Source organism: Periophthalmus magnuspinnatus, chromosome 3 (assembly GCF_009829125.3).
Source record: "Periophthalmus magnuspinnatus isolate fPerMag1 chromosome 3, fPerMag1.2.pri, whole genome shotgun sequence".
Lineage (NCBI taxonomy): Eukaryota > Metazoa > Chordata > Actinopteri > Gobiiformes > Gobiidae > Periophthalmus > Periophthalmus magnuspinnatus.
In genome coordinates this window covers 28,899,618-28,918,852 of record NC_047128.1, presented here as the reverse complement: position 1 = coordinate 28,918,852, position 19,235 = coordinate 28,899,618, and the positions used below count along the sequence as shown (strand labels likewise).

The window sequence follows — 19,235 nt, the reverse complement described above, 5'->3', positions numbered from 1 at the left end:
CTTTTTGAGACTCAATACTTGTAAACCATTCAGCAGTATTATTTAAACCTAATTATACTGTCACATATGGTATCGAGGCTGCCGTCTGTGCCAGCGCAAAGCCTGGACAACTTGAGAAAATTTGCATCCGAATATGAATATCACTGTCTCAGCTGTGGCGTCATAAAATAAATTCTTAAGGAGGATGTATTATGTTTTTTCCAGATATTTTGTATAAAACTATAGCATACACAGATCATTACTTTACATTTTGTTCATTGTAAACAGCTAGATTTATCAAAAATAAATAAAAAACAGCTCAATAAATGGGTCCATTGACAAAACTTAGAGTGGCATTTCACTGTATATTGCAGGCAGCAGATATTCATTTTTTTAACCTTTTATGTGTCTGACATATACAGAACAGTATAGAGCAGGAGGAGAATATTTGTTAAATTAAGATTATTCAATACAACAGCATCTTCCACAAATGAGAATAAAAGTCTAATGTATAAAGATGAGTTCCTGTTCCTCCAAACTGCACAATGTCATCCATAATAAACATTTTTATTTTTTCACCATTCCTTGTGCACTTGGTTGTTTTAAAATGCCTCTATCAGCAGGTTCTATTTACTTAGACCAACACCCAGATTCAAAGTCACCTTAGCCCCTTTCCTTCTCCATTATAATTGCCTTCAGAAGCTTTGGATATAAGGCTACTGAATAATATGGTCTGTTGGTGTACTTGGTTGTAAAGTTGACCACACAGGAAATGGTTGCAAATTTAAAAAGCTCATTAATTCACTGCTGATGCTTGAAGTGCCTTTTTGAATTGCCCACCCCCTTCAATTTTCCCACTGTGCAGCTGTGAGGGACCTTCACCTATGCCCCTCAGACTCCCATATCCACAGAAAGGAGCCAGACAAAAGGAAATCTATGAATTGAGCTCACCCATAATGCAAACATCTTCATTTTACATTGACTATGGGACAGCCCCTCAACATCTTGTCCCTCCAGTGCAGCCTCAGGGGGTGAAACCAGACACACATTAAGGTACATTAATCTCATGTATCCTTTAGAAGTCATATCAGCTCCACATGTCAGCCCTCCCCCAGTACACAGGAGCTGTCACTGGGATGATATCGGTTTAATTTGTTCTGCTCACTGTCTGTAAGTCTATATTATTCCACTTCTCTGTTTTTTGAAAAAGATGTTTTATAATCAGATTCCTAAAATACATATACATCTTGCTCACATTACAATAGATATGTTTGATTTCAATATTTTTTAAACATTTTCATTACAATATAAATGGCTGGCTTACTATAAATATGTATATATATAAATATACACACACACACACACACACACACACACATGTATGACTTGGGTCGTACATAGATGTAGTGAATACATTTGTACTGGAAATATTTTTGTAAAATCTTTTTTTTTTACATTTAGATCTGTGTAGTTTACATACTCAATAGCTGGGACAAAAGATTTGCAAAACATGAATGATTTTGTGAGTATGAAAAATGGTTGGTGTAATCTCTCAAGAAAAATGTCATCTAATACAATCATTGTGGTGATTGAACTTGTCATACAAGAGGATAACAGGCGGTTATTAAAGCACATGTCAGGACTGACAATTCCTATTTAATAGTTTTCTGTGTCATTTCACACACAGGACCCCTGCTGATACTCTCAGTTGGAAAAAGTTGAATTGGATGTCTGTCAGGGAACAAAACACCAGAATGAACATGTGGACCTAAGCATTTATTTTTCTGGGTAATAATATTGTACCAATTACACCTTTGTGATGCTTTAATCCTCTTGGTTTGGTTAGTGTATGTTGTATGTGAAAGCTTGATAATGGGTTTGTCATGGTGTTATTTCACATATATAAATATATATTTTTTTATAATATTTAATTGAAAGAGCCAAAGCACATGCCTTAACTTAAGCACTCACAGTTTTGGTCCAGCGTCAGCCTGGCATTACATCTGTTTTTACAGAAAAATTCACTTAGCTATCTGATTCAAAGTTATTTATAAAAGTCACATAACCTTTCTTTTATATAACCAAAAACTAGGGTTATTTCAAGTTAACTGTTCAAACTTTTCCCTCTGTGTGTTGATACATACTGCACTGGATATGACCCTCACACAAAAATCCAAACTATTGTTGACAGGTCTCTACAATGGAGCACTGTGAACAATGTTTAACAAGATTTATAACATAGCAAATACACCCTGTGCAGTGCAAACATAACTAATGACAGTCTCATGTTGACATAAAAACAGTATTTCTGGGAAAAGGGAAACACGTCTACATGTTCGAAAACTTGGTACAAATTTCACATGCACTCAGCCATCACTTGTTTGATATAGAAATATGAAATCAGCAAGTCATTCCTGCCTGATTTATGAGCGTCTTGTCTACAATAATCTCTAGATGGAGTCAGATTGTGAAGCTTCCTGAGTGCGGAGAGCTGCCTCAGTCTCAAAGTCATGAATCATCATCAGAGAGAGGAGTGATGGTCCCCTGGCTCCTCCCGTGTAGGTGTGAGTGGGAGGACATTTTGGGGCTGTCTGTGGCGGGACAGGGTAAGGGCACAGGATGAGTCATAAGCTGCTGTTGGTTGTCTCTAGTTGAGCGGGGAGACACCTGCACCCGGGTGCCTGGGCTCCATCACGTCCTGCCAGGCCGGGACAAACCCCACAGTCATGAAGGCAGAGCTAAATCACTTACACTGTCCAGAGTGAATACAGAAGAGTATTTAAAGGAACTTTGCACCTTATTAAGCCAGTGTTGTTTAACTTTCACAGAGATGACAATTTTAACATCTATTTTGACATTTATTACTTACAGAATGATAACGTTTGATACTGGTGCAATATAATATTTGTGTACTCTTTTTACGAGTTAATGGAAACGTTTTTAACAATTCAGTTTCAGTCTTTCCCTGTACATGTTTTGTTTTTTGTTTGTTTTTTAACTGTTACTGTAAAGTAGTGTGGTATTTTTGTTCATGTTTTATTTGCCACCAAACTTTTACAATCACATAAACCAAATAAGATCAAACAAGAGAGTCTTTCTGTGTCCCACAATTAAATTTCAGTGTTGCAACACAAAGTACAAGAACATTAGGAGAATGAAGATATGTAGTCAAAAATCAAAACAAAAAAGTATTTACATTAAATAGATTTTTTGTTTTCTATACATTGCTTTACAGTGATATATTTATTGTCATTGCTCTTTTGTCTGGGAGTTAATGTTGGCAAATCCATACAACATATTTACTTTTATAATCCCTTAAATCTGATCCTCTCTTTTACTGAAAGAGTCTGTCATGTACTTAACCTCAGTGTGGGCTCAGTGGGTGGTCATGACCTTAATGTGAATGACTTCTCTATTGAGTCCTGTGCATTTGCATCTTCACAACAAGAGGAATACAATTTAAGCAGTGAAGATTAATGTGATTTTGGAAAACTGTTCTTTTCTCAAGGCCGTTTGATTGTAAATTAAATAACACAGACTGATAAAGTTTTGTTAGGCCTGTCACAATAACCTTATGTTGAAGTACAATATATTGCTACAGAAAAATATAACGATAGTAGTTAATTCTAGTATCTCAGTGTCAAAAAACTCCTCTAATGCTAAAAAGGTATATTGAGCCTAAGCATTTTCTTTCTAACATTGAAGGAAAAGTCAACTGTGACAGGCCTATATGTCTTCTTTCTGTGTGTCTCAGAAGATTTTTTTTTCAAAGTGTGAAATAATCCAATAAAATCCCAGCAGGCAGGAGGCCACTTAATACCTATCGCCCAGCTTTGCCCAGATCTGCATAGCCATTTTGGGTGTTATAAAATCCTCACTTCACTTTGCAAGGTGAAGGCTAAATTGCATTCATTTTTATCAAACAAATAATAGACACCGAGGACTTAAATCAGCACATTTGCACTTCAAAGCTTCATACCTCGTTTTGCACTGGTGGATTGTACAACGCACCCCTGTTGTTTTAACGCCAACTTTTGCACAAGTTGGATGATTTTAATCGTCTCAAACTAATCCTTGATTCAATTTGAGGGATTATGGCCGAGCGCTGCAGATAAAGAAGAGCAACTTGATTTTAAGCTTTGCTCTCGCAGACAACATGGTGGTAACATTCATAGACAGACCGCCAAAAGAGAGACACAGCGTCTGATGCAAGTATAACCCCACCTGTCACCCACTCCTCCAGTTGGTGATATGGAAGGCATGGTAACCTATGTGGCAGGGTGACAACGTTTCAAAAAGGAAACCGCCGGCATTTAAGGATGTAGCCTTGAGCAATGTGTCCCTGGCTAAACCCTCATGGTATGTCTCAGTCAAAACATATGACAAACCTGATCAAATTTCCAAACTTTTAATACTGCATAAAGATAGCATTTGCTGTAATAGTCCTGCTCTTTGACATACATGATATGATTAAAATGTGAACAATCTGTTGTTTGGACTACCCTCAGAAGGACAGCTCAATCTAGTGCACATGTTTATAATTCTTCAACATCCAAAAAGAGATTACATGAGTGACTGGTTCTGCTGGCGTTCAGGTCACTGCTTTAGTCTATAATCCTCTGTAATTCTCTTTGTGGTGGACACTCTCAGTTGTAAGTATTTGTTTAATAGCAGCAGGGTATGGCTCTATGCAAAATACTACATAGGCATGAGAGCAAAGACAGCAAAGAAGACTTGGTCAACACTGCATGTAGTTAGTAATTTTTTTAAAGACACTTTTACTGTATTTCATCTTCTGTGTGTCATGTGTGATGTGATGTCTGCTCCCTGATGTGTCAGCGTTTCATCATTATTTTCCTGACATGACATGCTTGAATCGCTCATACTCACTTGCAAACTGCACAATACTTACTACTACTTTCCTCTTTTATTATTTATAAAGAAATTATTTATTTATTTATTATTTATGTTTTTTTACTTGTATTTTTATTTATTAATACATTATTTAACATTATTTATATTATTGTATTATTATTATTATTATTATTATTATTATTATTATTATTATTATTATTATTATTATTATTTATTTATTTATTTATTTATTTATTTATTTTTACTTATTTGTTTTTTAACATAGCTCTACATCCAGCAGATGCATTAACTGTAGACAACTTAAATTTGCAGTAGCATGATATGCACTGAGGCTGTATTTTTGTCATAGCTCATAAAATATAGTTAATTTGTACAATTTAAAACTTGAGGAATGGTTAACTATAACAACTAAGCAGCCCATTTTATTTTTAGCTGGACTTTACTGTATTTCTATAGCCTGTGAAGATAGGGCAATGACATATAAGTGCAGTCTAATAAATAAAAAGTCCACAATATTGCAACTTCAAAGTTTAATACACTGAATAAATTAAGTCTACATTTATGTAATCTCTGAAAATCCCCTTGCTAACACAATAGACGCATGAATTGTAGTGTGGGTCATAATTCCCAGCTATGGTTCAGCACGAGTAATTTCATGCAGAAATGAGTGGATAATGTGTGACAGACAGTAAGCGTGTGCGGGGCGGGGCTTGTGTTGCGTGTGGGACGGACCAAGCTGCAGAGGAGAGTTTGGAGAGTGGAGGAGGCTCGAGCGTAAACCGACACTGCTTTACTGGGCTTTACTCCGTGGACACGTCTGTTCACTCAAACCAAGCGGACTGTGTGGATTTAAACCTTATTTTGGCTCTTTTTTAACACTTTTAAGTCACGGATTGGAGTTTTGAGCTGACTTTTGGAAAACACAGTGGACGCCCAAACACAATAACGGTGAGGCTTTGTGCGTCTTCTCTCTAGGCTGGTTTTGAGGTGCGATCAGGGTACACCTTTGGAGCAGGGACGCAGCCACGCCGCGTGATGAAACAACAACAAAAATGGGAAAAAATACATTAAGTTGAAAGTTATTTTATTTTGGCTGCTGTTCTAGGTTGCTTTTTAACAACAAGCTTTAAATTCTTCTAACTTTTATGTAGTTTTCTCAACCAAAACTGCTTTCTGCTGCGTTTGTGCGTAATTTAATCAGCCAAGGTGCATTGTTGCCCTGGCTGAATGGTGTGTGCCCTTCTGTTAACGTAACTTGAGTGGCCTAATGACAGTGATGATGTAGTAAGCTCCATGTGTGATGTTGGATGACTCAGGCTATGTTCAGTGCACCCTTTACTTTCTGCTGATTGGTGCCATGTGGAATAACAACCGGGCTTACCTACTCTCTGCATAGACGTGTGGACAACAGTAAATATTCAGTTTTTTCTGAATCTTTGGAACAGTGCACCAATACTTCTGCTAATTACACTAAAGGTTCTACCTAATAACTTGTCATAACCATGCATTCCGCCTCCAGGGCCTGGGGAAATTTGGTGAATTTGCACGCACTGTCTCAGTTATCTCTTATTGGAATGTGTTGACATACCTTCTGTATCTTAGTGTGGTTTATAACGCAAACTAAGATATGGTTAGAGCACATTTTCTTTTTGTTTATCATTGGTTATGTGTTTTTCCTATTTCCTACATTTTCCCATATATCCTGATTGTTTAAACTCAAATAAATTAAGCATATTGTGTGTTTGTGGAAAGCAAATTTGTATTTTTAGTCTAATCTAAACAAATACATTTGTGGAAAAAATTAGGCAAGGCAAAGCAAGTTTATTTGTATTGCACAATTCGTACACTAGGTAATTTAAAGTGCTTTACTGAATAAGAAAGCAACAAAACAACAAATCAAGACATAAATTATCATTGTAAAATTAATATTAAAGGAGAAAAGTGCAGAGAAATATCAGGATTAGGTCTACATTATCAATCCATTTAAAATTAAAGCCATAACTAAATTAGGAATTAAACTAGTGCTTAAAGCAGCAACTTAAAGACACTACCATTAAAGCGGAATACCCAGAGTAGTTCTCACACAATAATAAAACTGGTCTAGCTTCAAGGAGCCGGGGACCAAAGTTTGAGAAGCACAGTTTTAGCCTTATGCTGCAGTTGGAGCCGTGCTGGAACTGACGGATAGGGTAGCTTTTCCCCCTTGGGCCTCAGCTGTTGGCCTCCTCTCACTACCATGTGATACAGTATCGGTAACACTAATAACACACCGTTGGCAGTGCGACTCACCACCATCTTACTCACTTCCACTCTGTGACTCTTTGAAAAGCCCCCCGCCCACGGCATCACACTCCCATCCAAAAAACAAACAACAGACCCCACCCTACACCCCACCCACTGTAACAACTTCAGAGCAGCGGTCAGCTCATGGCTAAAGGGATGGAGAGGAAGTCGACATTGCAGTATTGATGCCATTTTAAAAACTAATGATATGCCCTTTGGGATTAGACGATGACGCTGTTGCACTTGATGGGAACGTGCGTGTTCACAATCCTCTATGAAGCATCCCGTATTAACATTGGGTCACTTCCCTGGATCTGAGCCAGAGTACAAAGCACGAAAGCAACTGATCATGTTGGATTTCATCAACTACTACCAAGAAGTTGTCAGCTTTGAGTAAAACAACATGCATGTATAAAAGTCCCATATTGTTCCTGTTTTCTCTGAGGTTTTCCAGAACATTTGGCACTGAGAGGCGCGTTTGTTTGAGGAATCTGCTTGAATTCTTGCGCTGTTAATGCTGCTTAAACTGTGAAAAGTAACACTTGGAGTTTACACATGGGCGTTAGTTAATAGTTTGCATTTGCATTGAGTAAAAAAGATCCCTGGCTGCACCCTACCTGCTGTCTCTGCTGCCCTGTTTCATTGTGTAGGCCTATTCATATTCAGGATGACCCGTGGCTCTTGCATGGAAGGCTGTCCAGGCCCTGCAGGGGTTTAGATCCTGGCCCAAAGAAGACATCTGAATGCCAGTGGTGCTATGCAGATGAGCACTGTATTTATTTCCCTGTTTGTCCTCCCCTACCTGTTGCTCATCCTGTTCCTTTTCTGATAAGAGCTTAAATAGTTTCCTTATGGGCAGGGCATGGTCCGCTGTTAATTGGAAGCAGCAGGGAGACCAGGACGGACAGCACGTAGATTATTCAAGGTTTATATTGTGACAAAAGTCTGCACTTGTGTTTTGACTTAGATGAGGCCCAAACCTCTCGGGATGGAAATATATTAAGTAACACGCTCCTCTCTAGAGAAGGATGAATGTCTTCTATGTTTCCGTCCTCTTGTTTTGGAAAGAGGCACTGTTAAAAGTGAGGAGTTTAGGGACTGTGATTTGTAATGGAAAACAGACTTTCTGCTTGACTGGAATGTTCTTGAGAATCAGCTGATGTGAAACTTTAGAATCTTTTGGACTAATACAGAAGAATCTACAAAAGTGAGTCCACCCTGAAAGATCAGTAAGGTTAACAACCTCTTGTAAACCTTTTATAGCACAGGAAATAAAATGTAGTTTTTACTTCAACTAAACAATTTCTTTTACAGCTGGTGATACTTTTACTTTGTTTTTGCTCTTGCTTTGGCCCACATAGAGAGTTTAAAAACAGAGCCTGATTTTAATGTAATAAAAGGCGTTATTTACTATTGTTAGGCTTTTTAAATTCTAAAACTAATATCAAAAGTAGATGTTAATTTGAGCAAGTGCAGAAACTAAACAAATTGCTGAATGTATTGGACAAATTTTGACTTTTCCTCATTTTTTTCATCATTGTGGTATTAAAATCTCCTAAATATTGAAACCTGAGTTTGAAATCTTTACCTCGTGACAACACTACTCCTACTGGCTGATGTTTCTTTGCTACTTAAATTAAGGATGTCAAGATTTAGTTTTGTTATTCATCATAATAGAAAGTGAAATTGAATTGAACATCATGTGGGATGAGACTGACAGATCATTTCAATCTTTTACCATTTCCGGCACACTCCAATCTCCAGGCTACATTTCCTATGAGACATTTAGCCTCACATGCCCTCCCTGTTCATAAATGTTTGTTCCACCGAATTTCTGTCAAGATTGTGTTGTTTTCTTCCCAGACTGATGAGCTCACAATTACATCAACAGGGCAGAGAGACAGTTCCCCTTACAGCACTTTTGGTGTGTCTGTGAGTAACAAGTTAGTAAATACATTTTTTTTCCCTAAATTTATAGATTATTTATTCATCACCGTCTTAGTATTAGACTGAACTGGCTGCATCTCTTCCTGTGGTGCAGCTTGAAATCCCATCACATCGATTCCTAATGCAATCAGACTTCCTTATCACTGAAATTAATTCCCAGATATCTTTACATGATCAACTGCCTGATTTGATTCTATTACGGTGATGCAGACTCTACCTCCTCCTTGCATCAGCTTTTATCAGTGGGCCTGTTGCCAGCAGGGAGTACATTGTTGACTTATTACTTCCTTTATTGGCTTTGACTGTTCGCTAAGACAAGCAAGGAGGCTTTACCTGACAGTAAACAATGCCCCATGCTTCAACTGTCCCTTTGAAGAACATATGTTTACCTCAAATAAACAGCCAACTGCCTTGAAGTGGCAAACCTGACAAACAACTCAAACCAGCCCTGCCATGTTTCCACTTAGGAAAAAGTCAAATTGAACTCTCCAGTGGTTACAATCAAGATTATTATTTTTGGATGTGAATGTACTGTTGTAATTGTGATGTGGACTGATACACTCACAGTCAGTCATATAAAATAATAGACTACATGGATTACCGCAATGTTTGGGTCATGAGGATCCAAATGAGAACAGACAAAAATGATACAAAGTCACAGATTGTTGTATATTTACTGAAAGAATTATAATCGTAACAATATGGCCCACGTTCGAAAAGCACTACTGTGTAAATATATCTTTGTTCACTCAACCAAGTTACACCTCATTTTGCCTTTAGGCTGACATCATCAAGCTACTGTTACAACTTGCAAGGACATTCGCTAAGCTTAAGAGAAACAAGTAAAACAAATGATAATTCCAGTTTACAGTTGTCTTGCGATCCCACTTTTTGCAACTCCTCAAATCAAAGTGTTAACATTACGTGTGTGAAATGTAGTTACATAAAGATCTTAAATACAGTCATTTGCGATTTACTCGTCTCCAAGGAGGCCCTTCTGGTTTCCATAGTTTCATCAGCGTTGCCATGAAGTGCAAATTACATACCTGCGTTGCAACTGACACACACTGCTCATTATTGACGCTTTGCAAGTTTTTCAGGGCCCAATCTCCTACTGTTCCCCGTCAGGCTTGAATAATTTGAGGCAAGGGCGTGCGAGTATCACAGGGAATAAGGTGACCCAGCTCTCCTTTGAGCACTTATCTCCTCCGCCAGTTCTGCTTCACTCACTTGTTTGAAATGATAATTGCTCCTTTCCTTCGTGGCAAAGCTGAGCGATATGTACACTAATGCAAAAGGGCCAGTCTGAATATTCCTTAAAGCCTGTTGGATCATTCTTACAGCAGTGTCAAGTCACGATCTCTGCCCTTGCAACACTAAAAAAAATCACCTTGCTAACTTAAGGAACTGAGTATAAAACTAGAAAATTTTACACAAACTTAAAATTTTCAACAAAACCATATTAAAGAAATCATTACTTTGGTAGATGATTTACTTAAGTTAGACCTTGCGCAAAATTTCATAGCAAGAATTATGTCATAAATGAGCGATATGTCATAAATGAATCATGATTTTCAATTGATTCAAATATTTTGTTTAGAATAAAATAAAATTAAAAAAAACTTTTAATAGTGATTTCATGAAAAAAAAAATGATGTCAGTGCCATTTAACACAAAAATGTATTTATTCTTCCAAAATCTCAACAACTTGTTACTTAAAAAAAAAAAGTAAACCTTAATAAAAGCTATCAAGTACATTTCTGTGTAAAGTTTTAATGACTTGGTACCAAAAGGATCCTCTTGCAGCCTTTCATATCACCAACATCCTCATAAAACTTCAGATTTTATCGCTAGTCTTTGTACCCTCACAACCTTGTAAAAGTTTCAAAAATAGACTTCTAGTGGCATCAGTGAAATATCAGAATATATAGCAACGAGAGAATGGGATGAATAATTGATCACACATGCTGGAAGAGTTGGTATCCCTCTATCCCCACTCTAGGATATCAAAACTTGTGAATTAATAATGCAGTAAAGAGATTCTATTAAGAGACTTTCATTACTGTAACGTATCTGGGGGTGGCACGGTGCCTTGAAACCACAATGCACTTCCTATTTTGGGGATGTTAGAGTAGTGGTCAATCAATATATTACTTTGCACACTTGATACCGGTGTCTTATACGGCTAGACATTCATGCCCGCTGTGCCAAACTGTTTTCATGAGCTGCTTGCAACCAGTCCTGAACATCACATTTGCATAGAGGAAATAGCAATGGTGTAACATTATTGAGGGCCATTCATATCGTTTAAGTGGTATTCATCCCAATTTGTCTCTATCACAAGCTGTTCGCCTTGAGGCATTAAGATCCTCAAACATCTGTTCCACATTACAAAAGTTTGGAGCGAGCACAAAAGTGTTTATATATTTTATCCTTGCTAAAATCTCCTGTGTTGTATATGTGGACAAAGAGCGGGCTCGTTTCAAGCCAAGAAAAAGTCCTTACCTGCAGGGTAGAAATAATATTACTAACCCCATTTGACTTCTTTGTGTCTGTTCCCACCCAACGTACGTTTTAGTCATGTAAGTCATAGTAGCACATGTAAGATGATAGTTTTATTGTTCCATTATCTGAGGAGGTGTAATTGTACTGGTTGACCGCTTTATTTATGTAGAGCATTTAATTTCCTGCTTGCCTGACATCCCATAGTCCACTACCCTATGTTCTCACATTTTACGAGTTTTTTTTAAACTACTCAAAAGATTTCCAGGTTTATCTGGTTACATTTCCCGAAAAACAAAGAGGTTTCCTAGCAGTTTAGACCTTTTGAGATTTCTATTCATTTGTATTCCCAGCAGACATGCCTAACAAGCATTAACGCTATTGTCTAGAAAGCCTTATGTTGACTGTTTAATCTCAGTACGGCAAATGTACTCTCTCAGACATGCTGATTCATGCTTTTGACGTGGGATAAATACGCCAAGTCAGTCCAATGATGAATCTACTATGAGCCCTAGTGGCTTAGGAAACAATTGCTGCTGCTGTCTACTGCTGCGAAAGGGGTTACAGTTTATTTTTAACCTGCTTGTGATTTATTTAGATGTCTGCGTTCCTGGAGCTGGGAGCAGTCAGCTGAAACTCTCGTGTTCCCCAACTTCTCATCTCCAGAGGCTTGTATTGGAAGAGGTGGTGTGTGTTTCAAGTCACATATAGTCAATATATTTGCATTCGCATTGTAGAATATGATGATTTCATCGTTTCAGATGGAGAGTAGGGGCCACTATGGGGAACTTACTGTTTTTGAATGAAAGATCCAAACTTTTGATTCACAAATGTAGAAACCTATGATTATTTGTTAGGGATTGGCTCCAAAAATAGTAATTTCAATTGACAAATTGCATCATATTTGTTTATTTGCTGATGTAGGAGATGTTGTAGGAGATGTTGAACTTTGTGTTGTTTTTTGTTTCATATGGATAAGTGCAATAATTACCCAGACATTAACTTGGTCCACAAATCTGTAATTTGACAGTTAAACAGCAAACTCTGCCTTCCAGCTCACTTTTAAACTATGGGATTCTGGAAATCTGTGATGCCAAATTATAAAGATTTAAACACCAAACTATCATTAGTGAGTACTTCAGGAAGGCTTTTTTGTCACGCAGTCCTGATAGACACATACCATAGTATATATTTCAATAAACACCCCATTGAGAAGCCACCTTACTGAGACAAGAGCAGCATGCAGTCTATGCATTGTCAGTCACCCGCTGGGGTCTTTTCTGACCAACGAAATACCCCCATAAATCTTACTGAATAGTAATCACAACTCCTGGGGTGGTGTTTTTTTAGGGGTTAGCCATGGAAAAAGCTCACCACAGTTTATGACCTTTATGCTGTTAGTAAGTAAATATTTATGTTATAAGACCATAACATTGCCTAAACTGGGCTAGGCGGAGTACTGTGTTTTAAATAAATGCAACTGCAAGTTCGCTTTGGCCCAAGATGTAGGCGATACTCCTAATGGATTGGACGTCAGCCTAATCTGGCCTCATGTAGAGCTCAGTGATCTCGCTCTCATCACAAGGTCCTGCAGGCCAGTTGATTATCTCCATAAGTGCCCTGCTCCATGCCAAGGACTAAATGAGACAAGTGACTTTGAAGACATGATTTATCCAAAGCCTGCCGCTAAAGCTTCAAAACATCTCTCAAAGTCACAGATACCAAACTAGCCAACTGTTTAGCTTAAGCACAGCTCTGTCTGTGGTGAACTTGTGGTGACCTGGGCCAAGTGCACTGGCCAATGTGTCTGTACATCTTTTCTCTCTCCCTCAGCAGATGCTGATATTAAAAAGGGTACCTCGAGGGAGGGGCAGTAGGTTAATGAATTTGTAGCCTTAAGCAATATGGCGCCTTGCCCCCCCCTCGTAGCAACAAGGGCCAGCACCTACTGTCTTTGACAACCAGATGGGATCTGGGCAAGGAACTATAAGATGTTTATATATATATATATATATATATATATAGATATAGATATATAGATATAGAGAAAGAGATATATAGATAGTATAGGTGGTAGCTTCCTCTTTTGCATTGGGTCAGGAAATGATGCTTTGGCCAAAAACTGGTTGTAGTTTTGCTTGGCCGTTATAATGTAACTGCTGCTTTGGTTTTTTGGATGTTTCTCATTAACTTTTTGAAGTGGCAGGACTTTTACTTAGTTATGCTGTTTTTGGCCACTGACCTTTGGCTTGACCTCTCCACATAAACCTTTGGTCATTTTGCAGCTCTGGTACATAAATGAACAAATACTAAAGGAATTTTGCTGTTTTAAGGCAGGAAAGCTCCCTTAGCAGCAAACCCTTTCTCTTAATTTCATTAAAATTTAAAAGACCTCTTGAGTTACATAAGAGCTTGCCCTGGGAACATGGAGACCTGGGTTGTGGGACCGTCATGCTTGTTGGTGCAGACTCAGCAGGAAGGAGAAGGATCAAGAGAGAGACAAGCGATAGGGCAACTTAAGTTATGATTGGTTATTTGAAAATAATACATGAAAGCACAATAATGCCATGCAGAGTATCTTGTCATGCTAAGTTTTAAATTTGTTATGGGCACCACTTATCTGGTGTTGAAGGGCCATTTAAAGAGATAAAACACCACCACCCACTTCTGTAAACTTACTTGCCCTTTGAAGATGGTGCATGTTTGACTACTCCCCGACTGCGCTCCCCCCGACTGGATAAAAGTTCACCTTTGACCCCCACCCCATTCACCATAAGTTGACTTTATTAGCCACCATAAACATTTCATTGGAGGTCTTCAGGGAGTTGGCTCAGTGATGCAAGCTACCTCTATAGTCATGCCCATGTACTTGTCTATGTTTATTTTCTTAGCTTAACTACCTATGTGGGAGTAAAAGGGGAGAGGCAAAACACGGTCAGGAGCTAGTAGTACTTTATCAACTTGTTATGCTTAATTATGATTTAGAAGGATGAATGAGTTTTCCCAGAAATTTCACCCAATGCAAAATCTCAGGCTATATCTAAACCTTATCTCTACACTGACACTGAAGGCAATAAAAGTCACAGAGCTGGTATTCAAATTACAGAGGCTGTCTTCTATCATTTATAGCCAGAAGATTAGAGCCAAGTTGATACTATAGTCATGGGGATATCTCAAATGACAGAGTAATTAAATACATGGCTTTAAAACATCAAATGGTTCTTTAACATAGAGAAATATGTGTGAACTGCATTTAAATGGTATGCGTCTCAAGCTCGGTGGTCGCTATAAGTTGATTTAGTTCTGCAATATGGTGTCACTGAGGAGTAGCGGAGCCATAAATGTTTCAGACTGTACAACTATATTATTAAAATGTCATGACAAAAAGATGAGTGAGGTTGTGTGTTGGTTCATGTTGCTTTAACCTGATTAATGCTGTAGCTTAATTGTTAGCACACACTGCAGCCATACACAGGCGATTGTATTATCAACTTGCTTTGGTTAACCGCAGAGACTTGGATAAAGATCTGTTGTTTTTGGTTTTTAATCTCTTCAAGAAATCTTTCTCGGTTGAAACTGAAGTCACAGTTGCTGTCTTTTTGTGTTCACAGATGCAAGGATACTTTCTCTAAATTCACACTGGATGGGGTATAGGGGTTATTCGACGGCACGGATAGAAGGTGATGAAGACAAGTGCCCTTTAATCCCAAAAGGATCCCTCTGTGCTGTGCTAAAAGTCCACTAACTGCGAAAGAACCACAGGGAGTACAAGTATCAACACACCGTCACTCCCCCTTTGGCTCGCTGGAAGATGGGAGGCAACAAATAATATCAGAGAGGAGGCAGAGGAATTTTCTAAGCAGTCTGTGTAAACTTGTCATATACAACCATGTGGACATCTCCTGCAGCGAGCCCCTGTCTACTGGCTGCTGCTGCGCTGGTGTCCAGTCTACTCTACTTTGTGACAGCCACTGAAGATGATGTCACTCCACGCATCAGTTTCTCTTACAGTAAGTAATCATAAAATAGTAGTGGCATATTACACTTAAATCATACATACCTCATTAATAATACTTTACTCTCATATAACTAATGCATTACTATAAATGCCACTTATTGCTGATTTTTAATGTTTCATGCAGTCCTTTTTGCCCAGTAGCCTATAGTTACTTTCTAAATGTTATGATTCTACATTGAGAAACAAAAGCCTTGTTTCCATTGGTTCACTTTTGAATGAATTTCTGTTGAGCCGATATGCTTAGCCAAAACAAAGCTAGAACTTCAGCATCAGCTGTTTCCTGTTTATCGATGCACAGCACTCATGTCAATATAAAAGAAATATTATATTTTAAGTGCATAAGCGAACCATGCCAGTGGAAAATAGACTAAAGTGTGATGCCAATATAGTCCAGGTTGTTTTTGGACTATGAAGTTACTTGTAAAATGAAATTACTTTTAGTTGGGCTCTCACAAAATTTAGCCTTTATTGTGGTTAATGGCAGTTGTAGTTAGTGGTCATGATTCATAAGATACATAGCTTTTTGGGTAAATATTTTTCCATCACTTGCACGTTTTAATCTTTATTTAGTATTTGATTCATGTAATTAGATTAATTAACCTTAGAAATGCAATCACAGCCAGAAAAACAGGGTCTATACAAGACAGTCATTTCTGCGGTGTAAAACTCCGTGTGTAGGTGCTTCTGTTCTTATTGAATGGCAGCCCTGTATGATCCCTGTGTGGCATGCTGTCAAATGAAAACTTGCTGCTGCAGGTTCAGTGATGCCACCAGCACAATTTTGCATTCACAGAGACATGCCAGAGATCACAAGTGCCCGAGGGAGCAGCTGGCAACTTGCAAACACCAACAGTGAAAACATCTCATAAATATGTGCAATTATAATTCTGTCCCCTGAGGATACCTAAAGAATTAATTCTTCTATGTCCAAATATGTAAAATCTGTGCTTTTTACCTCAAGCTCAGACAAAATGAGGCATGCTTAACATACCAACAGAGTAGAGTAGTTTTTTGGATGAAGAGATTTTTGAGTGCTACAATTTGGAGCTCATACTTCTACAACCACTTGTCTCGTTCTGCCTTTTTGTAACAACTTAACCTTTTCATATACTCAACATTTTATTCCTCAGATATAAATTTAATACCTGTTTCCACAAATCTGGCTAACCTTTTTGCACCTGACTTCATCATTGCATTTCATTACTTTACACACAACCGCTGCTGCTATCCGTAGGCCTGTCACAATAACACATTTTTAAGTGTGATATATAAGAAAATATTGATGATAAACTATAATATTGAAACTAATTTATGCCACTGACACAATAACCCTAAAGCAGGATTATCCACAAACTATTCTTAATGTATAATATGGTAAATGATTCAAAACCGAACTGCAATAAATAAACAGCAGAATTTTTTACTTATAATGAGTCATACAAGTTATTTTATTAACCATCTGCATATCATCATGGAACAGATAAATAACAAAAAGTTCCCCAGTAGTACTAAGAAAAGTCCCCACCATAAATATTGACCCTGAAAAATGATTATTCCATCAAACACATATTGAGCACTAATTACTTTGACATGCCTAGCTCTCCACTTTACTTTTTACCTGCTTATTACTCATTTGTATTGTTGATTTACTGATATTTATGATTGATGCATTTTGAAGCATTTAATACAAATCAAGAACAAAAGAAATAAGAGAGAGTTTCATTGGCAGTAGAAAAGTGTTGTTATTCAAACTGGCTCGACATTAGCTAAAGTTTGGTCTATTCTTGTGTTTCATCGTGCAAGTAAATACGCACGCAATGAAGTACAGACTTTGCACAGACGAGGGGAAATTGCAGGTTTTTGGCACCTGTAAACACTACCAGTCGGAATTAGATGCTCCACCTACACAAAGCAGTGGCACTGATTTTCTTTATAATTCCGCCAACGTAATTCATAATACAGATTCAATATGTCCCCGCTGTTCTGTGTGTTCACTGTATTTCTTTTACATACATGTTTATTTGCTTGGGCAATAGTGTTTTAATTTGTTGCATATCCTGAGATTAAGGTTTTTCATTGGGACAGGGAAGGGAACTATCAAAATATTTGATATAAAAAAAAAATGTAAAAAATTAACTAAACATAACATATCAACTATTTGTCCTTATCTTGCAATGATATAGAGTTCTAAAGGACTATATAATCAACAGAGCTTATAATTTCATATTGTTTTGTGTAGTAAACAGGAAGTCATTGAATGTTTTTGTATAGTAAATGAAGCAGTTAAGTGTCTGCTCTGTTGTGCCCGCTGCATATAATTATTTAAAAGTATTTAGGATGCAGTTTAAAGACAAGAGGGAATGAAGTTTCTGAAGCGAAGACCTTTGGCTCAGCACGTTCTTTTTCCTGGAAAGGCTCTTTGTCCTTCTCTGTTGCTCGGCGTGTTCCTGCCTCCTCTCCTAATGAGCGCCCTAATCTCTTATGTGTAGTGAGCGGAGGTTTCTGTGGTCCGTGCAGTGGGAGAGCTTGTCTGCTTTTCATTATGGCTCTTGTGCATGGAAGCAGCACAAAGGATCATGGGACTTGAAGTGGTTTGCATGGGTTAGGCACACTGTACTGCATGTATCACTGTTAGTTATCAGAAACCTCTCGGGCCGGCAGGATGTTACTGCCTATCTCCGGAGATGCACTGATAGGATTTATTTTTCTTCCTTGTTTTTAGCTGGAACAAGATGTGGTCACTCACATTCAGATGTTAAGAACTGTTTACATAAAAGCGTATGTTTGGATGTTGGCTGTCTTGATCTCAACACAAACAAAACAGTTACCAAAAACTGAGCGTGCACGGTGATAACTAATAAGTAAATAAAACTAAATTTTCAGATTATAAAACATGTTTTCACAATATGATCAATAAATGAATAAATATACTTGTTGCCTTCAGATTTTAGAATGTGATGATGTGATTCACAAATTGAACCTAATAATTTATATTAGTGACTAGCAAACCCAAGTACCTGCTGTTTTACAACAAAAATCAGCATTTTAACAATATTCATTTTAGCTCAATCTGTATTAAATGTTATTGGCCTATAGTTGTGATTTGAAACCCGGTGATTGGTAGCTGTGTATTGCTAAAAGCCGCGGGACTGGCCTTTCGCTCTGGATGGCATGCTGTCACAGTGTCCTCTCCCATCTCTGTTTGGTTTACATTTGGTGCTTATTGTGTGCCCTCTCTCATGCATGCTAATCGGATGACCTTGGCAGTGTGGATTGCGGTGCAGGACTGCAGAGGAGGTGCAGGGAGAAGCGAGGGGTCAGGTCCAAATACTCATGAGGTTTTAGACACACTCCAATGCCCGCCTCCAAAACCACAAGCAAGGACACGCCCACTGATCCTGAAAGACTCAAGCTGCGCGGCATCCTGCAGAGGTGGCACTCACAAGTGGCTGCATATAGCACCGTAACAGCCGGCACAATGGGCTGTAATTACCACACATCAGCTCCGTCTGTTTTCAGAGCCTCTAATGGCTTCAGTGCTTACACGCTCCAGGGAATGTACAGAAAAGTCCAGTCTGAGCGATTTCAATCAGTAACATTTGATTTGAAGAAAATGGCAGGTAGCAAGAAG

At 38.1% G+C, this 19,235-nt stretch overlaps 1 protein-coding gene across 2 annotated transcripts in view; it reads left to right on the top strand.

Moving 5' to 3' along the window:
- Window positions 1-19,235, top strand: part of sema4ba (sema domain, immunoglobulin domain (Ig), transmembrane domain (TM) and short cytoplasmic domain, (semaphorin) 4Ba) — a 42,904-nt gene that overhangs the window by 3,176 nt on the left and 20,493 nt on the right. Inside the window, exons 1-2 of one of the 2 annotated variants that reach the window (XM_033983459.2) lie at window positions 5,601-5,802; window positions 15,198-15,596. In XM_033983459.2, coding sequence (XP_033839350.1) covers window positions 15,476-15,596 — 121 coding nt within the window. In that variant the 5' untranslated portion in view covers window positions 5,601-5,802; window positions 15,198-15,475. Of the gene's footprint in view, window positions 1-5,600; window positions 5,803-15,197; window positions 15,597-19,235 lie in introns of those variants that run through there. The other variant, XM_055230546.1, reaches the window with a different exon arrangement.